We start from the raw sequence: 25959 nt of genomic DNA on the forward strand, positions 1-25959 counted from the left end.
ATGACGTATAGACAGATTGAGTGTGAGTGAAACACGTGATAGGTCATGTAAATAGTAACGTTTTAAGCGTTTGCGTGCAACACGTGATGAGTCATGTTAATAATAACGTTTTGGACGTGAAAGTGGAATACATGATAAGTTATGTAAATAGTAACGTTACGAGTAAAAATAAAAAATAAAAAATTAAAGAGTGGTAGGTTTTTCAATTCCATGCTGACCCAACTTTGAAAAAAGACATACACAATTATGCCCGATCATTATGTGACATAATGGCGATGGTTATATGTCACTGTAATTGGACTAAATATACATATTGATGCCAGAAACAATTAGGCACCTGAAAAAGAAAAAAACTGATCTACCCGTGATCACACATAATGCTCATAATTATTGTGATTATAATTAGCTATCAGGATGTACATAACATATACATATATAGACATACTTACTTAAACTGGTTATGGGTTTTAAGTGAGAGAGCCAGCACCACATGGGGATTGAGAGAGAGAGAGAGAGAGAGAGAGAAAGAGACTCTAAATTCTATGGGGCACAGACTACACAGAAGAAGAATCTTTTGGAGATTTTGACGTGATGGTGTAGAAGTCTAGTAGATAATGAAGCTTTGAATGATTGTACCAATTGATCCCAGAATGTCATGCCCACCTGTATCTCTCTCTCTCTCTCTCTCTCTCTCTCTCTCTGTCTCTCTCTCTCTCTCTCTCTCTCTCTCTCTCTAAATATTTTCCACGTTTCACCAATATGCACCAAAACTTAAATTTAGAGCATGGTTCATGTGTTTCATGTAACATTCTTTTTAACAGGCCAACACACAAGTTTGATGCTCTCTTTGTGTCTATTTCAACTTGGCAAATCTAAAACCAATTTGGTTGGAGCATATATAGTTTTCCATGATGTGTTCCTTGTTACTTAAAGCATTGTTTTTCAGAGGCCAAGCACACATGTTTGATACTTTCTCAGTGTTTATTTGTTCTTCAAGGGGCACATCAGCCTTCCAAAAAGAAAGCAGAAAGACATTAAGAACATAAGACCGCTTATTAAGAGAGTCCTCTGCTTTGGTTTGATTATTTGCCTGGCCTCCGTCTACCCCTAGTTTTCGAGCTCTCGCAGGATCGGAACAAACTTGGATGGACTAAAGGGCGTCTGAGATTACGGTAACTTATCACCACCGGCATCAAGAAATGCATGTTCCTCTTCCTTCCTGCATAAAGGAGGAGTTGTACCTCAAGCATCAAGAGGGAGGCTATAGAAGGAAATTGAAGGGCTCACCAACAAGCACTTTAAGATCTATATTAACTATAATGCAAATCCTTCAAAAATAAAATAGTTAATGATCATCATGTGTTGCGCTTGGTAACTCAAACTCAATTCAAGTTTTACCATTCTTTGCTGGTTTGCAGGACTCTAAGCATATGAACCAAAATTGTTATCAGTGACTGATCATATTGTTGGAACAATTCTACACTTCTATTCGTGATAATTTTCTTTCTAATGTTGAAAGAGGTGTCGAGTTTGAATCTCCCTTCCTCATTCATTTTAAAAAATAATCGTTATCAATTTTATTGCTGCTGTTCATCATTCTGGTAGTTTCTTCAAAACTCATGCAATATTGTTCTCATTCTTTCCCTTTTTCTATTATAAATTTTTTTCTTTTCGGGTACATTCATCCCGTATAAATGACAAGGCATAAGAATCCTTGTGCCTTGGTTATGGCTCATAGACTCGTACCCAACACATAAAATGGCAACAAGAACACCGAATATATGAAGCTCATTTCGTAATAACTTTCATTGAATGTTAATTCCAAAACCTTTCTTTTTATATATAAACGCTGTTTGGGAAAATTTTAGATTACAATATGTGCGCTGTAACACTAATTGTTTCCCACAAAATGCACTCTCTACCTCCAAACCAGACACGCATGAGAATTTGAAAAAGAATAAGAAAATACAAACATGTGAAATAAAATTAAAAAATACAAGTCAAAATGCATTCACACAATATACAAAATACACAACAGATGAACAAGGCAACAACCACCCAAACCCACAATTCGTACCTAAATGAACCAATCCGCTAATCGTGGTTAGTGTCTATCGGCGAGCCTGTCCTGGCCTGCGAAATTCGATTCGCATATATAGTCACCAACCGTAACTGTGTGCTGTTGAGCCCCTCCAGGTATGGCAAGAATGCTTTTCCAAGCATGATATATATATCAACTAAACAGAAGACGACAGTCTGCATGACATAAGTGAAACAAATTCAGTCGCATTAGAGTAGGTCTGGGCCTTTATGTAATTTAAGGGACACGGATCAGACAAACAATAACCGTTACCTTGCGAACATCAGCACTCTGGTTTCCGAACGCTTCAAAAAGTGCAGGCAAAAATGATGGTAATTGAGCCATTAGTTCATCTTGTGAAAGCCGGCCCACAAGCTGAAGAAAAGAACAAGAGGCTTAGCAACATATTAGTTGATAAAATTGCATGCAAAATTAAAATGGCGATGCAAAGTTTTTTGAAGAAAACAGATCACTTCTTTCATCTGGAATAGAGTTGATTGTAAGATGATCAATAAACTTTCTTAAAGGACCAGAATAAATAAAAAAGAAAAAGAAGAACCCCTCCTAAACTAAAATTTATGTGCGAAATCGATAGTCACTAGAAACCAACTAATACAGCTCCAATACATGAAAGTAAAATACCTTTGTCAAACAGTTAATACACGTAACAAGAGTTTTCTCATCTTCAGTTACCAATAAAGGGACAATAACCTGCAGCATCAACAATTGACAGCATCATCAATGGTAATCACAACAAAGTAGAGGGGAAAAGCCAAACAATAAACTGAAAGGTTTTCTGATTTTTATTTTATTTTTCAGGTGCCCCTTTTTTGCGTGCTAATAAATATTTGATACGGTTTGTATAGACAAGTTATATAAATACATACACTTAAACATCTGAATGGATCATACTGGGACAAAACAATACTCAAGCAGTGCTCCGATTCATTTGAAACCTGAACATGAATTTATGTTAGTTTCAGACATGGAAAACAAAGCAACTGTAGAATAAAATAACTAGTTCAACAAGAGTTACTTTGGGAACTACATCCTTCGTAACATGAAGCAGCTTCTCAATTACAATCTCAACAGAATCTTCCATGGCATCTTTCTACAAACAAATAAAACCAATATTAGGAATAAAATATTACAATATGTAAGAACTAAATACTTTTCGGGCAACACATATCCAGAAAAATAAATGACAGACCTGGTGCTTAAGCATTTCAATGATCAATGAAAGAGAGAGTTCCCGAATTGAGGAATCAAAATCATCCAATACCTCAAGTACAACTGTCAAAATCTGATTAAAATACTGCACATATACCACAAAACAATTATTAATATAAGATTGAGAGTACTCTGGTGCATACATCATACATTTCTAGTTTTATACACACAAACAGGTTTATATGTAGTTTGCTTCTCTAGTGCAATAACAAAGTGTGACGCCCCTCATCCCATAGACTTCACTGCGCAGTCAACACAATCAGCAGCACATGGTGATTTTTGTCATCCCCTAATTGAAATCCATGTTTCTACATAATACATGTCACTACTATATCAATTATTAAGCCAATTCTCGATGTTGGTGTGACCCTCAATGCTAACACCATTCCACAGCTTTGTGTTTTTCTTTTTTCAAACACCAAATGCTTCAAAATCTATCACACAAGATTTACAAGCATTTAATAAATCAGGGAAGGGTAAAAAGTACAAATATGGATAAGTTGTAAAATTATCCATGTTTCTCTTGATCAATAACCAAACATTTGTCAACTTCTCAGTTTCTAATTCATTGCAAGCACTCCCTCTTTTTCATCTTTATATATTCCATATTTGTGTTTTATATAGAACTTTTAAAAACTTTACACATACATTGAATAAGAGAGAAAGTGAGTCACAGGTCAGGACTAACCAACCTTGGTCCAAACAGAGTGCTCATTAGCTAGAGAAGCTTCAATTAACTGTTGAAGCGCACCACGTTTACTTGCTGTAGGACTTTCCTCAGTTCCATTGCCAATCTATACACACACATGCAAGTAACAGAAAAGTAAAAATACAACGGTAAAGCTCCAGAAAGTGTAAAATTATATCAATATTGACTGTTCAGAGAAGTAGATTAGTGGTGAAATTATCCAAATAGGTTTTCATCATGATAATAACTGTTCAGAAACATAAAAAGTTCTAAAACAAAATACTAATAACAAACTTAATATTTCTAACGAAAAATTTGAGCTTATTATGTCAAAGAACTCACCAGGTGAAGTATCTGAGGAATACTGGGACCTGCGTCTGGTGTAGAATTAGCTTTCAAAGCTTTAAGTTTTTCATGATTAGGGTCCAAGTCAGTGGGAGCTTCACTATCATGCCCAATGCTTTCACCAGCCCCTATATGGTCCAAGCTCAAAAGACCATTAACGTCCATGCAAGGAGTAGCAGACAAGCCTTCCAAATTTACTCTACCATCAATATTATCCAGTGGGCTAGTCCAGGATCCCAAGTTCTGACTCACAGGATTGATTGTGTAAGACTGATCCTTCGATTTTGAATTGAGAACATCATTGTTGGAACCAGTCTCAAAATTCTGATACAATTTCTCCCGAGCTTCATCAGAAGCTGTTTGGCCAGCATTGCCGGTGACAATGGCTGATTCTTGGGTTGAACTCCACTTCCTGCCACCATCACTGTCAACAGAACCAGCAGAGTACCTCCCAAAGAAGTGACTCTTCTTTGAGATGCTAACATATCCTTCTTCAGAAGATGTTCCAACTACATCAGATGGATCATAAGAAGACTTTAGGCGCTGTCGCTCTTTCTTGTTTTGCAAAAAGTTCATAAGGTCCACTTCAATGCGAGGAGTATACTGTTTCAAGGCTCTTCTCAAAGAATTTTGTTCTTCAACTGACAAACTAAGAATAAAATTCAAGACTGATATTGAATCAAAGTGGGAGTAGACAGATATCATGCATGTAATGGCTGCCTCCTTTAGTTTAGTATTTTTATCATGGACCAATGGTGTCAACTTAGAAAGCCATAATTTAAGGATGCCACTGTTACCAGAACCTTCAGTGTTGATTGAATGCTTGTTAAAGGAACTGATAGCAAATTCAATAACAGCTAATTTGGCCTTTGGTGACCGCTGTTCATCTAGTGAACGTAGCAAAGCAGGCAAGAGGGAATCTACACTGTAAGTTTTGCTAACAAGATCCAAAGTTGTTGAGCAAGGCTGCCTAACTAACTCTTTTGGGTCAATTAACCGTGAGAAAACATGGGGTAAGATCCTTTCCATGTAACTTTCGAAGGGCTTACGGCAAGATGGAATAATATCTGCAAGTGTTGAAAGAGCTGCTTGTGCAACTTTATGGTGGGGATCATCCAAGTGTTGGAAAAACAACTTCATCACTTTCTCAAAATTCTGAATCACTTCTTGAATGCCTTTTGGACCTTGCTGCAGCAAAGACCGGAGATAATTGAACGCGGCAACCCTAGCATTCCAGTCAGAAGATGGACTTAGTCCCTCACTCAGTGCATCATTTAGAGATGTGGGACCTTCTACATAATTGGACATTTCCCCCATTGAGAGCTGGCTATCATCAAAACTTCTCCTCCTACCTGCAGACATCCTTCCAGTCACATTCTTTCTTAAGAGCGGCCTTTGAAAATTGGGGATGTAATTATTATGCGAGTCCCTAAAGTTTCCATCTCTGTGAGGTGAGTCATACTGCCTATCAATTTGAGAGTTTGTAAATCGCCTAGCCTCCCTAATGTCATTGTTCTCTTCAATGAAACCCCTTTCTTGGCCTCTCTCAGAAGCTCTCTTCATTGTGTATGATGATACAGTCGGCATAGCTTCAGCTGAGAGATTGCCGCGATATGACGATTTACCAGAATCTTTGGAAGCTTGAATTTGTGTAATGATATCAGACAAAACCAAGCCACCATTGCGGTTACTACCTTTATTGATACTTGAAGTAGTTGAATCTGTCATTAAAGAGTTTGAAAGATGATTAGAAGCTGGGGCAGCAGCAGGGAATGGTGGATCACGAGATGATGGAGGGTCAACTCCTGCACTAGGGGCAAAAAGAGAACAATTTAGCCGCTCACAAATGAATCCAATTTTGATAATTCAGACAGCTAGTTCAGTCCCAGGGCTATCTAAGGCCACCTATACTGAAATTTACAAATTATACAGTGAAAGAAAACTAAGATATAGGCAAAATCATTAGGTACCTAGATCCAGACTTGATGACCGGAGAGTTGAATTATGTTTCTCAGACAAATCCAAACCTCTAAGCATGCTTTCAATTGCACTGACCTTCTGTTTGCTTGCATGCAACACACTTTCCAGACTACGTTCAGTACCTTTACCAAGTGATTTAGCTTGTGACAAAAGTAGTCCTGAAGATAGAGAAGTGCCTGAGGATAAACTTGAACTTTTATCCATTGCAACAATAGCAGAAGTTCCATATCCAGGTAAATTTGAAGCAGCAGATGGCTGGGGAGTATATGACACACCCCTATCACGAACAGAAGGAGAAGCATGACGCCTATGTATTCCCCCGTCCTCTTCATTGATTAACTGTGCAAATCTTTTTAACATTAAAAATACTTCACCTATAAATAGAATACAATCATCCTTCTGACAAAGAAAATGAAATGGCATACCCTTTGAATAACAGGATCAAATAGTGAAAATAATCGTCGGGAACGCTCTGGCCATGTTTTTGAGAACATTCTATAGCACATTCTTGCAGTCGATCGGACCTGTCAATTTATACACAGAAAGTTCTACATATGAATCCTGAAACATGAAATTTCAAAACAAGTCATAAAAAACAATATATGAATCCTTGATGTGAATACCTCGCTCATTGCATCTGCCACACAACACCTTATTAGATCTTCATACAAATCCGCTGATCGTTGTATTTCTGGTGCATCAGCCCAATACTCTAGTATCAACAGTGCATAATCACAACACCTACAATACAAGATAAAAAATGAGCCAACAAGAGCATTCTATTTTATAAAAGATAAGATAAAAGAACTGTAAAAAATAAGTAATAGTGACGGAAACGAGAACAAACACATAACTGTGCACACAGATGAATTGGCGTTGAGAGTTATACCTTGCACGAAGTACTGCATTACGGTCATTCTTTGCACAATCAGCAATTCGAGGAAGCACACGAGCAACTTTACAATTACGCAACATCTGGAAAGTAATAAAGTGCAAGAAACCTGTTTTAAGGAACAACTTTCTTTTTCTAAAAAGGTAAAAGATCAAAAGAATTAGAATTACCGTTTTTATGCAGTTATCTGCTGACTCTGCAATTACAAGTACAGTAATCACAACCAGCTTGAAAAGAACCTGATTACAGTATGATAAAATCAGTTAAAACCTTCTCACTTAAGGATCTTTATTGTATTCAATTTTTTCTTTTGTGGTGAATACTTGAGGATTGATAATTGGCAAGGAAATAATCAACTTACTGGAATGAACATCTCCGCGCATGCCTCAAAATCTCCCAAAAGCTCCTTCGACAAGAAGCACAACAGATGGCAAGCCTAGGAAAAGAAAGCCAACTAATTAGAACCCCCCAAAGCTACACGAACAAGCACAAAACATCTAAGAGGTTATGGACAACATGAACAAGTGCCTTTGACATTTGTACCACTATTTATACAAATCTTTCCAGAGCTAAATATCCTAATCCAAAAGTCCGGCCAACAACTGCAAAGAATAGCAGGAACTAACCACAGTCCCCACCTCTGTTTTCATCATTTTCTTTAACAGCTTAGGGTAACGGATTATTAAGATATTTATTTGTTCTAGGGTATTTGATTAAATGTAGTTGCTTGTGCTAATAAACAAACATTTCCCAAAAAAGATGAGCCGAAAAAATGATACAACTATCATATGACAGCAAACTGTTCATAACAGAAAGCTGCAGATTGGTAAAACTTGACTGAATCAATCTCCTAAAGGGGGTTCCGGGGTACAGGAAGAAATCAATAAACAGGCACCTGAAAATACAAAAATATGCTAGCGCACCTGCTTTACTATGCTAGACCTTCGATCAGATAATTGTGTGCTCAGAGGGCCAACAAGTTGCTTCAAGAGTCCCCGGAAACATTGATAGTCAGTAGCACCTACATGTATATATGAACTCAAAATATTACAAGCCGGTAATCTTTTCTGAAGATGCATGCCATTTCACACTATTATTACTTATAATAAATACACTGAATTTCCGTTATCAACAAAGAAAAGGGGTTAAAGAAGTTGAGAAAAGAGGGATTAAATGAGGAACCTGAGAAAAGAGATTTAAAGAACACAGTCACACAAAAATACTATGGTTCAACCTAATCAACATCAGTTATGACACACAATTAAGCATAAATATGTTAAGCATTCCAAGAGCAGAAAATGTTCGACTAAACATGAATGTCTCACACGCCCACCCAGGAAGAGACAGGGGTAAGGGACTGCAAGAGAGTAAGGGATACAGACCTCCATATACAAGCCCTTCAATTCTCTGCATTGCAGCAATGCGAACTGACCAGTCTTTTTCTGGTACAAGGGTTGAAGCAATTTTCTCAATTTCCCTTATTAGTTCCTTCTCTGAATAAACTTTAATAGGGTCTACGGATTTTTCAGTAGCCTCATTTTCCCCTGCATGGGACAAAAGCGGATAACAATTCAAAGGATATCAATTATGCAAACAATCAATGTTACCACTTCCACAGATAAGGCAAGGATATTTCGTGCAAAATCCAAACCATTCAAATCACTAAATGTACAAATGAAATTTACAGTGCCTATATGTTTCAATCACACCCAGTACCAACATGTTCTAGAAATGAAATTACAATGTCATAAATTTTGCAATGCTACCACATTAAATCCCATCATGCCACAAAATATTTTTATGCATCTAAATCCGGATACCAGAATTAAGATGGTCTTTCATCATATTGTATAAAGAGGAACAAATCAACTAACTTTCACAACTAAAAATTAAGACAACCCATGGGATATGAAAGTAACGGGTTCTTCAAAACTTACCAACATATTGTTTTATATAAATTCATATACGTACACTACAGTAAATTTATCACTGAATAAATTATGTGGGTGTACGTAATCTCATGACCTTTTCAAAACTAAAGGACAAAGCATCCTAACCTCCAAAAAGAGACACCTCCCTTGAGGAACTCTTGGCCTTTGGACTACTTTTCTTGGGGTTATGGCTCACATGCTTTGTTTCTACAGCACTAAAATTGCTGGTAAGTCCATCTGAGGAACGAACCTTAGGTTCAATCCTCTCTAGCCTTGCATTAATATCCTTCACCTGCAATTGTACATTTTATAGAAAGAATAAAACCCAAGGAGCAACCCACCAGAATAATTTGACACATTCATCAATAATAGTTGTTCTACTTGGAAAAAGAAATCTGGGAAAATAAACTGCATATACCATAGACATAGGAAGATGGTGCCTCTGAAGTTCATCACGGAATTGAGGCCCTGCCTGCGTATACATCTCCTGGGAATAGAAAAGAAAAAACAAATAAGAATAATAGTCAGATTACTTCAATAAGTCCAACCCCAACCTAGCAAAGGTGAAAGAAATATGAGAACCAAGTTGGTACTGTTGCATGACAAACTTTTTATAGAACAAATCATATTCAAAGTATAAATCCAGTACAGCAGTACTACTAACCTCAATGCACATTATAGCTGCTTCCCTTACACCAGGATTTGAATCATTCAACATCTGCAGAATCTGCGATTCCAAAGAAATATTGAACATTTTTAGTTTGTTTCCCACATTATTTGAACTGGGGAGAAAGAAAAATGTTTATTTTGTTCATAGAAATCAAGAAACTTACAGGAGGAAGTATAGCCCTCTGAAGTGGAAGTTCAGTAGCTGCAAAAAGTCCAATTGCTGCGGTGACAGTTCGTGCAAACTCTTCTCGAACTCTCCAACTTTTGTGTGCCCAGGCATAAGATCCTGCTCTTTCAACAATGATTGTTGGAGAAGAAACCTGCAGCCAAAGAATATAAGATTTAAGCCCTTATTATCTTTCAGTGGAACATTTATTTGGAAGCAAACCAAGATACATTTTGGGATAACAAAATCAGAAGTATACTAAAAAGGAATTATTAAAATGGTTGGCATCTATTAGCTTTAATTAAAAGAACCGGATAACAATTTGATGATGGAACACAGGAACAGTTTCTCCCATCCTATTCCTATGTAATGAAAATGAAGGGTAACTAGCCAGCGTGCCCACACACATGCAGAGATGACTCACAGCAATACTAATTGCATTAAAATTAAAATTAAAAACCTTCTCTGAAATTATGCTTTGAAAAAAAAGCAGAAAATATGGCCCAGCAGAATGTGCATGTCTCAACTCATTGTAGTTTCATCTTTCAAGTTACACACTGAAGTAATGAGGTATACTAAATATGTGTTGTGATATCAAGTTGTGAAATGATGAACATGACTTCCTTATCCAACAAAAAATGGTTCAAATCTAAGACGCACAGCTACCCAATCAGGTAAATACTTTTGTAATAATAGCAACCCATCGTGTCCCTTCTTCATGCTCTTCAGAGAAATTTTAACTTCAAAAAGGTTCAAGTATTTATACGGTACAAGTCACTAAGTCTGTTTTCCAAGTGCGCCCCAATAATTGAAAATCTGATATTATCCGGAAAGGGTTATCAGCAACCCAATTGGTCAGAATCCATGAGGCGAAGTCAAAAAACATCGCAATATCACCAGTGAAAATTGAGGTGCATCTAAGGCAACTAGACCGTACAGAAAAACACCTCTAATAAAACTCTATTAGTCTCTAACTACATACGAAAATTCAGAAACTTCGGACAACAATTTCATGCAAACTTGCAAGTAGGATTAACAAGTTATCATCTTTTAGCATAAGTCAATAATTAGAAACCTCAATGATTTCGCCACGAGTCTATAATCGCAATACATTTGAGACAATAAGACATAATGCAGAGGGCAAAAGTGGAAGAGAGTTAAAAAAAACCTCCATGAGAGTAAGCAGGAGTCTCCGAGCGGCGTCGCGAACAGGCTGTTTTCCATCGCCCAAACGCTCGACGACGGCGGGAACAAGCGCATTAAAGTGGAGCTTGAGGTGGTCGCCGGAGAGCACAGCAGCGGAGGCTAGGGCTTGCAGAGCGCCCTGAGAGACTCTGAAATTATTGTCCTTGAGAAGATCCATGCAGCAGTCGACAAGCGACGTCACCTCCGACGAACTCAGGCTCTTTCTCGACGCTTCCAGAAGCTGATGCAGGCGCTCCACTCCCGCCATGCGCTCCTTCGTGTCCTTGGCACGTGCGAGCTCCAGAGCTTCCTCCATCGGAGCAAGGTTAGGGTTCGCTAGGGGCGTGATCTGGTGCGGGCGGGCTCAGATCTGGTGGATTTGGTGTGGAATTAGGGCATAGGATAGAGGGAGTGATGAAGGAGAGAGATAAATGGCGTTTGGTGTTGGTGGAGTTAGTGAGTGACTGAAAGTGAAATGTGGATAGAGAGAGAGTGTGTGAAAGAGATTCAGAGGATGAGTGTGGCTAAATTCACAGGGTCTTCTCCCGCGTCTGAAGGTTGAAGAAAGATGTTGGTTTAGATTTTAGAGAGGGATAATTTTAGTGAGAGAAAGAGACACAGAGAGGGTAGTTTGGCTTTTTTGGCTAGATTGAAGGAGAAGATGAAGCACCTTGTGGTTGAGGGTAGCTTGAAACTTTACCCCTGTTTTCTGTTTAATTTACGGATTCTACCACTGTGTTCTTACTGTTTAGTAGTTACTACAGTGAACTGTCACGCCTGTTTATTTAATTATTTTTCGTCTAAATTTAAATTATTAATCCTAATCGATAGGGTGACTTGGCCTCAATGTTCAGTTTATTCTTAATTTGGACTGTTAAATCAAACGGATTTTTATATGAATATTATGGTTTATATAGTTTATTATATCCTTAATTTTCTAATATTACAACGTGACTTACAGCTTTAATTGTATAATATGTTATTGTAGTAAATAATCTAATACGTTGTGTTGTTACGCTCTTTCAGTAAATAATTTGATATTATGTCGTCAATTTATCAAATGATACCGCATATTAAGTAAGAATGATTGATGTATGGTGCTAACAACACAATTTGTCAAATTTATATGTTATGTCATCAAATTGTCACTTAAGAAAACAATAATAATTTTCTCTAGAAAATAAAAATAATTTCCCAAATTTCACTATCATTTAATCTGACTCTTGGGTTAGGCCAATCTCAATACCTAGATGTTAACACCAAGTATGATCTGGGGAAAGCAACGCTCATCAATACTTTCTTGCAAAGTTTAGAAGTACGAATGTCATTTTCTTTTGTGTTTTAATCAATTGCGAAACCACCAATTAGGGTTTTTCCAGCCACATGCATGTTTGGTTTACCCAGAATGTTAAAAAATTAGGTGAACAAACCAACCGACTTGTATAGTCTAGATGGTGAATTTTCTTTGCATAAATGCAATGTTAATTAAGTCACCTCCTAATGACAGTTATTAATGAATGAGTCTTTAAGTAACAAGTTCTAATGAGTAAGGAAAACTCATTAATTTAATTTTGATCGGTTAATGTTCCCGGTCATTAAATAGTTCAAAATATTTTACCTCCTCTACACTAGAAGTCATGTGTTCGATTATTCCATCTTTCAGTATCACGGTCGAAAATTCACCGGGCAGTTAACATTAGATTGGCAATCTCAGAAAATGCAAGTACCTTTCCTCTTCAAAAGCATTGCTTGTTGTTCCTACCTGGCTCTCACATGGAGGACCATGGTCCCATATCTGGAATCTAAATACTCACGTGAGAGAGATAGACAACGCAACAGAAAAATTGAAGCAAAAAAAAAAAAAAAAAAGCTGCTATGTTAGAAAAAGAGAGCAATGTTTTTGTTCATGAGCTAATAACAGAATAGGAACAAGAACAGAAACGTTAGGGGGATAATGTTTGGTTATATTCTTAAATATGTTTCATCGTATGAAGCTGCAATTCCATGCAAAGTTTGTCTGTACCAGTATGGCATTGAGTGAGCTTATAATATATTTTGTTTGACAAGTACTGCATATTAATGGCTGCCCAACGTTGGCATCTAGAAGACCAAACCTGAAATATTTTTCAATTGTGGAAATAATCCAACAAGCCATAATCTTCTTTGTTTTAAATTGCAGAATCCAGGCTGGGGAGATTTCTTCCACCACCACCATCTTACTTGAATTCATGTTCTTATAAAAGCATTTTGTTGGCATTATTGAATAAAATTACTACACCCGTAATCAGCAAAATTAATTTTGATAGCTAATCCAATGGTTTAAAGATCTTAACAAAATCCGTATTAACGAGATCAATAATGAAGGAAGGAGATTCAAACACATGATCTTGAGTGTAATAGTAACTACTCCTAACCACTTAAGTTGCAAGCCATTTGCAAATCCATATTAACTTATTATTACGTCATTTAGGTTGATAATATGGGACCCCATATTTTGGCTGCTTGAAGTCTTTCGAGGCCATGATAATGATGATGATGAGAGATCATGCGGCACAGAATTGATAATAAGTTTTAACCAGAAATGAGTGACAAATTGTTTGTTCACGGGTCATTCAAAAGGTGTCATCATATGATATTTGTTAAATGAGAGAGAGAGAGAGATTAGGAAGGGGAAGGAGATAAGATTATAAAAGAGGATGATTAAAACGGCCCAAATAAGAAAAGCCTAACTTCATGACAAATCCTAGCCAACAACCTCTTCTGGACAGCACGAAATAAAAAGAATATCTAAGAAAAAAAGAAAAGAAAAGAAAAGAAAGTGGTCCACTTTCACTTTGCTTGCTTCATCATGTTAGGTTAGCCATACATGCTTAATAGTTTAATACTTTAATAATCAAAGTGGGGATGATGCCAATATGTTTATAAATAGTTTGACCTTTACAGGTTGGCTTGGCTCATTAGGGTTGTTGGGTAAGATCAGCTTCGGCATCAATATTCAATACTATACTTAATAATGTTCTTCTTCATCAATTGGATGAGCAATAATCAACATTGTGAATCTTGCAGATCTGCAACAATGGAGGAAAATATGAGTTTTTCTAAGGACAGCCCCGCCCACGGACCGTGTATACGAGTGTGGGTCGCATAGTGAGATCCAGACTAATATACGGATGACAGTCACCGACGCGCACATGCTACTATTGCACCATACCATTTAGTGCTAGGAGCAACAATTTGCTTTGCTGTTGTGATGTTTCCTTTGTAATCTTAGTGCTAGTGACTGGCGGCAACAACAACTTACTCCTTTATGCGATGGCTTCTTTCTTTAGCCATGGATGTGACTGCTACATAAATCGCAATAACCCCTTTGACCTTTTATATGGGAGGTCCAAACTTAAGCAGTTTATGCTAATACAATCAACCTTGAAAACAAAATCGATAAATTTTACAACACACGAAACTAGTACATTTGGACAAGAACTCGCAACTGAAGCCTAAAATTACTTGATATAGCTATCACAGCCGGAGAGCCAGGTAAATAATATACACAATCACATTAATCAGCCTAATACCTGCTTAGTTTTGTTGCACAGTGGAGAAACTTTGGCAACTCCAGTGGGTGATTGGCATAAGACAGTTGAATGAAAAATATATTATGAGAGCCATCCCAGTTACGGATCAGCGTCATAGGGTGCATCTGGAGTTGGTGACGACGAAAGAATCAAAACGGGCCTTCCATTACATTTTATGTCGGCAAGCATAGAAGCATAACCTGGTTGATAATCCCAAATATTTCCCCTTAAGTCCAGACGCTCAATATTTCCTAATCAATAAAGTTAGTTAAACTCGGTTTTATATTCAGACAAAGCAGCAGAACACAGACATATAAAATAATTTCAATTCCTATCCATTAACATCTCCCGTGAATGCTCTAATTGATTTATCCAATATCGGCCATTGAACCAAAAAATGGAAAGACGGATGGGGTTAAAGATCAAAGATTCAACTGAGATTTAACACGCCATTAATCCGCGATACCCTAATATTTGGTAGCCCAAATTATTTACCAGTGACAAGGCAACTCGTGGCAGCACAAAAGTTAATGGACCAGATGCCATTAGCTACTTAGAAAAAATTGATACAGTTAATAAATACCTTTAGCAGCTTTAAGGGCCGAGCATATGGTGGTCAAGGATTTTAAAGGCATAAGATTATATGCGGCATCGACTGTAATGAGTTCTGGAGCCATTGATATGAGCTTTGACAAAAAGTTTGCAGTTTCAATTCCTCCACGATTTTTGCTACACATCATTTATTAATACGATAAATTTCCTGGCCATCAGCTATAAGCGTATATAAATAGATAATAAAAAAAGTAGAAAAAAAATATAAAGTTATTCTTTCACACCTTATGTTGACCTTGACTAGCTTCAACTCCTTAGTTATGCCATCTTGTAGTTCCTGAAAACCAGATGAACCCAATCCAATACCTTCAACATTGAGTATTCGAATTGATGTGGACAAAAGTTTTCCCAAAGCTGCTGCTACTTGGCTACACAATAGTGAGCTATCAACCCAGTAAATATTGAGAAAAAACATATATAAAGAAGCAAAACGTCTAAGCCAGTGCCATCCAGACAAACCTGCCAAGGTCATTATCAGCAACAGATAGAGACTTCAATGGTGTCTGTAAGGTTGAGAGGGTGTCTATGAGGTAAGTCACTCCATGACAGGAAAGCTCACAGTTCTCTAACATTAAATCAGCAAAGGGAAAGCATTTTTCGGAAGCTTGGACAAAATATGGAATTAAACTCCTGAGACATTTATGATACAGAATATTAGACTTTGGGCCTAAAATGCTCAATATGCATAAGTGGAGATTTAAAACACAACCAACCTGATTCCATCATCCTCAATAGGATTATCACTCATATCCAGGACCTCCAAATTAGGTATATGAACGAGAGCGTATCTAAGACCATCTGCATCATCTTTGTTTAGATTATTTCCCCTATAAACAGAGAAGTAAAATCTCAAATTTGTTTTCTTTTCAACATAGGATCTGTGTAGCAGCATGGAATACAACTTATACAACCACTGACATCAGGCTCATTAACGGGGTAATTGGTGAAAAGTACCTTGCGGAGTTCACTAATCTATTTCACAACTGCCATTTTTCTTGTTGAGGAATAGAAAATTGCACAGAAGGCAAAAGTAATTACGAAATCATACCTTAAATTGAGCACTCGTAATGATTGGAAGGACTTTCCAATTCCCAAAGGTGTTGGGGGGCCACTTGGTGATCTCCAATAGAGTTCAGAAAGCCAGCCTGATATCTAAAAGATTTTGTATAAAGTTTCATGTTAGTAGTACAGGATAATTTTAAAAAAAGTAAAAACTAATTCTGTTAAAGGAATTGCGTCACTCACATTGTTATCTGAAAGGTCAAGGATGGATAGACTAGATGAAGCATTGAGAAGAGTACCAAAAACCAATTTTGCAAAATTGCGGCCAAGGTGGTTCTCAGAGAGTTTTAAAGAATACAAGGACCTGACAGCAAAATAAGACAGATTTCAGAAGCACAAAAATGCCATTGGAATAATTCTTTTTTAATAAAGATGCAATGGGTCGTGTTCGGGTGACCCATATATATTAGTGTCAACCCATGGGTTGGTCAACACGCAAAGCGATACAAAAAATAATAAAATAATAAAACAATAACTCATACTATTCATCACAAAAATGAGAAAGTTAACATTTCACTAACATAATATTAGTTGAACAGTGCTAATCGTGTTCGGGTTGTGTCATGGTGTCGTGTCACATATTGCCACCCCTAGATGCAAGGAATGGCCACAGATATACAATTGAAAAAAGACGATAAAAATATACGTTACAGTAATACACATGCATAAAGAATTCTATCTTCTTGTGGTTGTAAATGGCTGAGAGTCTATTGTAGAAGTAATTAACCTAGTTTGTCTGTTCCTTTGTCAATGCTTTGGTTCAACAAGCTTTTAAGTGCTACCAGAAACTTATGCGAAGTGCACTAAATAAAAGTTCGAAAACCAAGCATTAAAAGGGCCCCAGTCAACAAAATTGAATTCTCCAAAGCTAAAATCCCGAAAGGAACATAATAAAGTGAAGATATATTAAAACAAACAAGCCTCCAAAGACCAGCTATGCAACTTGATATTTACATATCAAGCATACAACATGATATTTACGTATTAAGCATGCAACATGATATTTACTTTCAACGTTTGTGAGCTTTTGTGCAGACAGTTCAACCAATCAACAATTGGATGGATTTGAATGATGCCTGAGATTGGAAAAGCAAACATACCTTCCTGATGACAAGAATGACACAAGTCCGAGAGGTAAGGAAACAGGGTTTGTTTCAAGAAAGTTTGATGTGTTGATTGAGAAGTTTTTTATCCCATGTGTTTGCACATTCCTTGTGCGTAGGGAACTACAAATTGCATTCATAGAATCTGAAGAAAGCTTGCAGTGAATGAACTCAAGTGATGTTAAACTTTCACTGTTCTGGTTCAGAAGTTTGCATAGTCCATCAATCTGTAGAAATGCACATAGGATCAGGCATTTGATTAAATCATAACTCAGGCAGTTGAAAGGAAGCATTTAACATACACATAAATCTCTGATCTCTATATAATTTCTTCAGTATGGGGGGTGACTACATGCTACAAAATATAATGTGGAGGAGGTACATGAGGACCACATGAACATGAAGATTTCTGTTTTACTCTGTAATTTGGTATAGCATGTACAGCATGAGGGCAGTATCTTTCTATGCATTTAACAGATGGCTATTTTTAAACTATGAGTGGCTGCCCACTAAACCATCATCCCACCCACTCACAGAAAATTTGAGACGAGAAAAAGGCACTTAAAAGAAACAGCTTAGGCTGCCTACACAATTTTCAGAGTGGTCTCTATTTTTATCGGGGAGTAGTCAGTTCTTGAGAAAGATATTTATTCCATTTTAGCAACATTCAAAGAAAAACGAACTGAGCTTACATGCTCCTTGGATCTGATCCACCTTAGTTCCAAGCTCTGCAATAGGCTGTCCCTCAATAAATGCTGCAACAGATTAGTATTACACTAATGCAAAGTGACTTGCACGTAAAGCAATTGAGGCCATCAAGTTACAAGCATGCACATAGAACAGGTATATTGTTCAACTCAACGAATCTTCCATTCCAACTAAGTGTGATCAACTACATGGTTGAGCAAGTTATTCCTCACAACTTCATTGATGTCTTTTTATTGTGTGTCTTTGTTGGGGGAGGGGGTGCTCCATTTTGAGACAAACACACACAAATTACGCACAAACATTCTGATCCTCTAGCAACCGCCAAATCATTCAAGCATGAAAAACATGACATTGACCACATAGATGGGTTTTACCAGACAGATTATGCATAGCATGCCTCATAAAACTTTCACAACAGACTCACAGCACCTATAATATATGATTAAGACTTTTATATTTAGGAGAATTAGTTGCACCCGTTCTTTCTCAGATGTTAATACTTAATATACAAAGTGTTTTCCACATGTCAATGGCACCTCAGCATGAGCAGAATAACTTACAGAAATTTCTGCACTACAAAGAACATTTTGAAGTCTCAGGCATCTGCATAGATATAAGAACACAATGTGATAAGATAATTTTGCACACAGGAAAAAAGAAAGAAAGAAAGAAGTGTACATAGGCCAAGGGACAAGCAATTAAAATTTGACTGTGCAACCAGCCCTCCAGTCTCAGAAGGACATAGGACCGTGCTCTCATAACATACTTTCTTACCTGGCATAATAACCAAATTGTTGGCAATGGTGATATAGTTTGGAATAATCACAAGTTGAAGTATCCATGCAACCCTCAAAGCCTATCAATTTCAATATATAGTCTGCACAAAATAAAATAAAAATGTGATAAGATAGACCACTTACAGGATTAGCAAGACCATCAGTGAATGCAAAAGGACACCTTTTCTATAAATCAAATCAAATGGAAACTAACAAACTTGCTAAATTCACTTTAAAATTAGGTAGTTTCTAATGCAACGTAGCAAAACGAAATTTTTCCAGTGGTAATTAACAAAGGACATATATACAAATGTACTTCACCCCAAATAAACAGGAATTTAATAAAAATCAAGCAACCTAGTAGCAAGTACCTGAAATCCCGATTTCACCAAGGTGCCCATCAAATGAGGGAAGCGAAGCTATCTCTGCCACTTCATCTAAGCAACTGTTGTTTGTGGTATCATACAACAAAAACGGCAAATCATTCATGAACAGAAAATCGAATCTCTATTCTTTCATTGAGAAGCAAAGAAAAAGGCATACTTTTGAAGATGCGTTTCCCAATACATCTGTTGCCAGTCAATTGGTTCAATCTGATTGCCAAGATCCGGCCACCGCGACTTAACTAAATTTTTCCATGCCGTACTGAAATTCCAACTCCTGCAACAAAATGTAAGCATTTGCAGGTTAAATTCCTTTCTACAGTCAACCAAACAAAAACAATATAACAATACCCACAAAAAAAACTCAATTCTTCCATTCTTCCAGACCTTCCACGCTTTCTACCATTTCTAAGACCTTCATCGGCGAAATCATGGTCATCTCGATCGTCAAGAGGCCTGCTTGACGAAGAAACCAGATGATAATCCAAAAAAAAGTTAGAAATTTTGAGAAATTAGAATTGTTGTAAGCTTTTGATTAGGTTCCGACGTACACTGCGGTCTGCAACTTTTCTAAAGCCAATGGAGGCAATCTCGAAGCTAGAATATCGACCAAGTTCCATGGAAGCTCCTTGATAATCGGTAAAAGATCATCGCCTGCAAACCAGCTCGAAATTAACCATATTTTTTTCTGAAGTAAATGCAGGTTTTGTATAAATCATGCGAAGCGTGAGCTTCAGAAAATTACCTCGAACAAGCTCGTTTTTCACTGCCTCTATGCACAAGGAGACCAGAGATGGAATTTCACTTTTGCTCATGCTTCAGAAAAATCAATCTGAATCTGCGCTTTTGTTCAAAAATTCCAATAATTTTCTACGAGATGATCAAGCTTATTGTCGTTATGAATTAATTGGAATTGCAGATTATAGGACTCGCCGGGAAGCTTTCAAAAGATAAGCACGGTAAGTAGTAGAAGAAGAAGCTTTGGATTGGGTCGGGTCGGGTCGGGCCGTAGATAGAGAAATGAGTCAAGCAAGAGGTGCAAGACGATGGGATGGGACGACGACGTAGCTTCAGCAGAGTGAAGAAGAGACGATGTAAACGACAAGTCGTCTCCAATTGAGAAGCGGCGCGCAATAAGTCTTCATATAATCTCAGCAAAAGATTATGAGATGACCCTAAATTTAGTTATATATATATATATATATATATATATATATATATATATTTCTCACATATTTATGATTTGATATATAATATGAGTGCTTTTTATCCACAATTTGGTTCAATTGCGAAATCATAAACTTTCATGCGCGCAAGCCCATTGAAAATATATTTAAAGAGTATAGCCGAGCGGCTGTACTCTTTAAATATTAATACGGACGGCTGTACTCATTAAAAATATACGAATATTTTAAAGTATAGCTATACTTTTTAAATATACTGCACAAAATGGATTTCTTTTTTGTAATTAAATAATATCTTAGCTTTTTTTTTAATTATTATTATTTTAGTGAATAATTAGTATTTAAATATTTTACTAATTTCATAAATTACTTAATAAATAGTAATTAATTATTTTAAATTATTTTGTGTACTTTTTATTATTTTTTTATACAAAATTATTTGTTTGGTTTAATATTTGCAATTAAGTAATATCTTAACTTTATTTAATTATATTATTTATTATTTATGTTTTAATTATATTCTTTATTATTTATGTTTTAATTATTCTTTATTTAATAAATAAATAAATAATATTTATTTTAATTAATTTCATAAATTATTTAATAAATACTAATTAATAATATTTACTTATCTTAAATAATTTTGTGGACTTCAAAATTATTTTTAATTTATGAATATATTTTAAAAATAGTTTCGATTATTATAAAATAATTTTAGTATTCCAAAAATGGATTTGAGCCTCCAAACCCCCCTAAATCCAAGTCTCAAATCTTTCTCAAGCCTCAAACCCTAACCACAAGACTAGTATGGGGCACTTATGACTCGATTAGACTTGGATACTCATGTAACTCGACCTAGGATTTTACGATTAGAGTTTCGTTGCTTCATTTTTTTTATTTATGTTTTTACTCCCATTTCTTCTTTATATGTCAAAAGCACAAAAGTGGATAAAAAAAAAAAACTCCATTAGAGACCAATTATTTTAACCCAAAAAAAAATGCACTCATTGTCGATGTCGCTGTCGGAGTATGACATGGTCATAATAACTAGACCGGCTTGTTCTTATTTGGACCCGTTAGACCATTTTGTCTTTGTGCCATCCTATTTGTCCTTATATGGTAAAACCCCATTCTTAAATGGGATAGAATAATTTTCACTAAATAGAGCGTATTTCTTAAAAATAAAACAAAATTCTTATATATATATATATAAGTATTTAGACTGAGACAGAATCACCCTAGTCTAAGGGTGGCTCCAAAATAATGCATAAAACATTGTGCAATTGATTAAGCTCTTACATATAGTCTCATGTCAATTACTTTGACGGAGCCAAAACGAGCTATTACAAAATCAACGGCAGATAACTATAGAAGATAGAAAGCTTAATTAAATACGAATCACGTAATTAACAGCCTAATTGGAAATAATTAGGTCCTGGAGTCCAAGGCCATTATGGTGCTTAGGTTCATTGGGTTCATGTACTTGCTAGACCCAGTCATAATTTGCTTCACAATTAGCCTGGCTGCTTTCTCAGTTGGATGAAAAGCATCCCAAAAGGCATACAGATTCCGATTTGGGCACAAGTTTGACGTCGGATTGCACTGTCCCATCCCATTGTAGGGTCCTTGGCCGCAACATGCCACCTTTGATGTCACAAAACCTGCATGAAAAATGCAAATGTGGGTTAGGCCGGTTGGTGAGTCTGTCTCATTACACTCAAGTTCGAATCTCCTTTTCGATACATTAGTTTAATTTAGAATAATTTATACTATCATTTGTTTTTGTTTTTTTAAACAGTATGAAAACTAATTATTCGATTAATGAAACAAATTAAATTAATTTCAGTGGCTAATGATTAATTAATTTAAAGATTAGTTTATTTCAAAGGCTTTGAGGGCAAACCAAATTTCTGGGGGTCGGAGAGGAAGTCCATTTTCATGTCAAAGGCATTAGCAGTGACAAAAACATCTGAACCAAGTTGGGTGTTGAGTCCTTGAACCATCTGGACCAGCTGTGGGTTGAAGATCGCTGCTGCCCTTTGTAATTCTGGATCGCACTCACCGTTTTGGCTTCTGGCCAGCTCAGATGGAACGCAACCCAATGGGCCGGTACCCGTCACCAACACTCTTCGGGCTCCTAATTCATATAGGTTCTGCAAACAATTAGATTAACACACAAATTAGATTCCAAGATATACGATGGTCACTCACGCAAATTGTTGATGTACATTGAACCCACAATTAGTCAACATATAGATTTTGCTATGTGGCACATAGTACGAGGGATGGTACGACACTGACTCATGTACGAATTGGCGATTCTTGACCATTGACGTATGCATGCCACAATGTATCAACGGTCAAATTTCGCCTGCACGTGTGAGGGCTAATACTAGTAAAATTCATAAGTTTTAAATTCTTTACCAAGAGAATTTTGCGGAACTCAGTGATAAGGTAACGAGAGAATTCAGGGACGGAATATTGGCGTGACCTTTGGGAGATAGGTGCCAAGAAATAGTTGTTAACAAAGTCATTGCCACCAAGGGTCATGAGGTAAAGTGCGCCGTTCACTAGCCTTGTTGCCTGTGGTGCTCCGACAAGCGCCGTGAGCCGTTGTTGGTATTGTTGGAAAAGTTGAAACTGCCTAAAGATCCTTATTACGGTAACCTGCAGGATTAAATCAACTAATTATTCAATTAGGTTTTTCATTTAAGGGTTAATTAGGGTTTTTCATAAAATTTATGGTACCAGAAAGTACTAATTAGGCAACGTGGCGTGATAATGTTCATGTGTTAAAAAGTATAATTTGGACTTACAAATTGAATCCCAGTATCATTGAGGATTCCGATTCCTGCAGAAGCAAAATTTGCTCCAATAAGTAGATTTTGTCCTGTGAGCTCGGGGCTCAAATATGGGAGCACGCGTTCAGATCCTATTTCCTCACCTATGTATACATACATTCACACATGTCACATAATTAAATTTATGTGTTACTATATGAAAGTGAAGTGAGGGATATTATATAGTAATAATGAAATTCTAGTTAGTTAGCTAGCTAATTAAGATGGTGATGGTGATGGTGATAGTACTGATAATGTCGGGGAGGTTTAAGCCGTTGGAGAAGCGGCCGGTGGGGCGGTGGGTAGGAAAATCGATGCCATAGGGAGGAGAGTCGGCACGGGCGGTGGTTGCTAGGTAGTTGTTGTTGCCACTGTCGACCAGTGAGTCCCCAAAGACAAAGAAAGCACGAGCTGCCTCGGCTTGAGGTGCAAGCTCTAAAACTGCGCCCATCGCCACAATGAGAATTAAGACCCTCATGCTGCTAGAAGTTGACATGAAAACTAATGCAGGCTTGCTCTCTTTAGCTTTACTTATTTGTCTTCAGTTAAGAGTTGAAGTTTTATAGAGTTCCTGTTGTGACTTGGGAGAGCATTTTAGGTAGGTAGGACAATGAGAAAAAGCAAATGCTGAAGAGAAAACAAGTCAAATCATATATGATAAATATGAAATAGATCGATCGAGGTTTTTGAGCTGCATTATGCATGAAATCATCAAAATAAAAACAGAAAATTGTGTTCTTTTGTGAGGGAAAAGCAGTAATTAACATGAATTTTAATGCAAAATAAGGTATAATTAGAGGCTGAGAAAGGTGGGAATAAGTCGTTTTCAGTAATTTTAATATTCCAACGTAACTGTCACACTTGTTCTTGTTCTTTCGTTGGTTCGCAATTGTAGATCACTCACTTAGCTTAGACTGCTAGCTAGCCACCCAGCTTGGTCATTAATTAATTAAATATCCATGCAGCTGGGCGCCATGTGAAAAACATAAATGGGTTGGCTTGGAGTAGCTGAAATCTCTCTCTCTCTCTCTCTCTCTCTCTCTCTCTCTCTCTCTCTCTCTCTCTCTCTCTCTCTCTCTCTCTCTTGTGCAAAGAGTTGGGGAGCTAGGGTTCTGTTTATTTGCACGAACAAGTCAATATATATCTATAGGGATCTAGTAATTGATGTTGTTAACATGGAGTGATGAGTTGTTGTAAAACCAAAGAAACCGGCTATTAATAACATAAACCATGTTTTCTTTTCTTATCGACAATCGAAAGGTACACAGAAACAAACTATTACAAGAACATCCATGCTCAGCCTCATATTATAAGTACCTTTATTTATATGTATGTTGTTCTTGTTTTTTTTTTTGGGTTACTTAAAAAAAAAAAAACATTTATTGATTTTTTATAGTCAAACAAAGGCCACTGGTTAAGTGTTCGGCCACGTTAATCCCAACTTATTTTCAGGCCATTAAATTCCTCTGTCGACATATGTACATTATGAGATATTCACATTATCTTCTTCGTTCCAAAGTAATTTGACAAGATATTTTTCAATTGTGGATTTTTTATTATTTTTTTAAAAAACACCAACAACTTTTGGAGTTATGGCCCAGTCCAGCTTATATAATTTTTTATAAAGAAAATAGAGATTAAGCCAAGTGTAATGGACCAGGGGCGGACGGATTAAGGGACAAAAGGGGTCGCTTGACCCCACGAACTGGCTGGAAAAATGGCTATGGACAGCTTGTGGAGGTCTGAGTAGACCCCATGGCAAGCAGAACGACGACCCCAAGAGATGCACGCAAAGTGCTTGACGGAAGGCCACCGCGACGAAAGGCCACAGAGGTTGTATTGTTTGCTGCTGGTGAGACCCTGAATATTACCTTAGATTGTTGGGATCGATCTCACGATCATGTAGGAGAAAACGGTTCATCAATCGGAGCCCCACAACCAAAGTTATGAATTTTAGAAGTTTTTAAGAGCTTTTAGAATTGAAGTTGCAGAGCTCTCCGAAGAAGAAGAAGAAGAAAGACACAGCATGTTTGGGTTGTAATCCAGCGCTTCTCATTTTAATTCCTTTTTGAAATGATGCATTAACAAGGCGCCACATGTCAATTTTTAATTGGACTAACATCGTAAATTCATTAAAAAGTCATATGTGCTCTAAAAAATTCATCGAAAATTATCCCAAACTTGTAATCACGTCTACTTTTATGTCGTGACTTCTAAATCACATGTACTTTTGGTTAGATTAATTGTGTAATTGACATGGATTTTGTTCATATTTGATAAGAATTTTGATAGACTAATTGTATAATTGTAAAACTCTTATTGATATTTTTTTAAATTGATATTGTTATATTGTTATATTTTCTTTTTTTTTCCTTCTTTCTTTTTTCTTTCTATTTAAGTGGGTTGACGTGCAAAGGCAGAAAACATAAGTGTGTAGCTCGATAGAAAACATAGGTTTTAATTATGAATGATATTAATATTATTTAAATTTCAAGGGTATTTAGTTGTTTTGTTTTTCAAACCTTTAGCCTTTTAAAATTGTCCCTCTTTTGA

General features: G+C 36.6%; 3 protein-coding genes across 6 annotated transcripts; all 3 read right to left on the reverse strand.

Moving 5' to 3' along the window:
- Positions 1–1813: 1813 nt before the first annotated feature.
- CLASP (CLIP-associated protein) lies at positions 1814–11813 on the reverse strand. 2 transcript variants are annotated; one of them, XM_021950335.2, is made up of 21 exons: positions 11150–11813; positions 9980–10135; positions 9811–9873; positions 9565–9633; positions 9273–9438; positions 8598–8759; positions 8139–8236; positions 7577–7651; positions 7386–7454; positions 7213–7298; positions 6947–7064; positions 6749–6847; positions 6314–6662; positions 4341–6064; positions 4003–4104; positions 3291–3395; positions 3117–3191; positions 2968–3036; positions 2723–2791; positions 2354–2455; positions 1814–2256 (listed from the first exon to the last, which is right to left on the reverse strand). In XM_021950335.2, the coding sequence occupies exons 1-21, from the start codon at positions 11480–11482 to the stop codon at positions 2095–2097; spliced, it is 4251 nt and encodes a 1416-aa protein (XP_021806027.1). In that variant the 5' UTR covers positions 11483–11813; the 3' UTR covers positions 1814–2094. The 2 variants fall into 2 exon arrangements, with proteins under 2 accessions (XP_021806027.1, XP_021806026.1); XM_021950334.2 differs by having other exon boundaries at positions 4341–6148.
- Positions 11814–14515: 2702 nt separating this feature from the next.
- Positions 14516–20557, reverse strand: LOC110750108 (RNI-like superfamily protein). 3 transcript variants are annotated; one of them, XM_088246188.1, is made up of 16 exons: positions 20128–20557; positions 19934–20036; positions 19770–19838; positions 19543–19659; positions 19371–19444; positions 18998–19100; positions 18784–18826; positions 18208–18270; positions 17513–17742; positions 16596–16716; positions 16399–16502; positions 16064–16177; positions 15810–15980; positions 15575–15733; positions 15322–15467; positions 14516–14938 (listed from the first exon to the last, which is right to left on the reverse strand). In XM_088246188.1, exons 1-16 carry the CDS (start codon positions 20195–20197, stop codon positions 14838–14840), a joined length of 1788 nt encoding a protein of 595 aa, XP_088102314.1. In that variant the 5' UTR covers positions 20198–20557; the 3' UTR covers positions 14516–14837. The 3 variants fall into 3 exon arrangements, with proteins under 3 accessions (XP_088102314.1, XP_088102313.1, XP_021806075.2); XM_088246187.1 differs by having other exon boundaries at positions 14516–14989; positions 20128–20555; XM_021950383.2 differs by having other exon boundaries at positions 14516–14989; positions 15575–15718; positions 20128–20554.
- Positions 20558–21827: 1270 nt separating this feature from the next.
- Positions 21828–23956, reverse strand: LOC110750074 (GDSL-like Lipase/Acylhydrolase superfamily protein). The gene is made up of 5 exons (XM_088245065.1): positions 23656–23956; positions 23383–23510; positions 22991–23233; positions 22470–22719; positions 21828–22227 (listed from the first exon to the last, which is right to left on the reverse strand). Exons 1-5 carry the CDS (start codon positions 23900–23902, stop codon positions 21995–21997), a joined length of 1101 nt encoding a protein of 366 aa, XP_088101191.1. The 5' UTR covers positions 23903–23956; the 3' UTR covers positions 21828–21994.
- Between the last annotated feature and the right edge of the window lie 2003 nt (positions 23957–25959).

This window comes from Prunus avium, chromosome 8 (genome assembly GCF_965620075.1).
Source record: "Prunus avium chromosome 8, drPruAviu1.hap1.1, whole genome shotgun sequence".
Classification (NCBI taxonomy): Eukaryota; Viridiplantae; Streptophyta; class Magnoliopsida; order Rosales; family Rosaceae; genus Prunus; species Prunus avium.

Coding starts and splice junctions, on each gene's coding strand:
- CLASP (XM_021950334.2), bottom strand. CDS start 11,482: ATGGAGGAAGCTCTGGAGCTCGCACGTGCCAAGGACACGAAGGAGCGC. Junction 9,874..9,979: donor AGAGGGCTATACTTCCTCCT/GTAAGTTTCTTG, acceptor TTGGAATCGCAG/ATTCTGCAGATGTTGAATGA. Junction 2,792..2,967: donor ATCCATTCAGATGTTTAAGT/GTATGTATTTAT, acceptor TTGATGCTGCAG/GTTATTGTCCCTTTATTGGT.
- LOC110750108 (XM_088246187.1), bottom strand. CDS start 20,197: ATGAGCAAAAGTGAAATTCCATCTCTGGTCTCCTTGTGCATAGAGGCA. Junction 19,101..19,370: donor TGGTGAAATCGGGATTTCAG/GTACTTGCTACT, acceptor TATTTTGTGCAG/ACTATATATTGAAATTGATA. Junction 14,990..15,321: donor GGCCCTTAAAGCTGCTAAAG/GTATTTATTAAC, acceptor TTTATTGATTAG/GAAATATTGAGCGTCTGGAC.
- LOC110750074 (XM_088245065.1), bottom strand. CDS start 23,902: ATGTCAACTTCTAGCAGCATGAGGGTCTTAATTCTCATTGTGGCGATG. Junction 23,511..23,655: donor AAACCTCCCCGACATTATCA/GTACTATCACCA, acceptor ATGTATACATAG/GTGAGGAAATAGGATCTGAA. Junction 22,228..22,469: donor CTCCGACCCCCAGAAATTTG/GTTTGCCCTCAA, acceptor TTTTTCATGCAG/GTTTTGTGACATCAAAGGTG.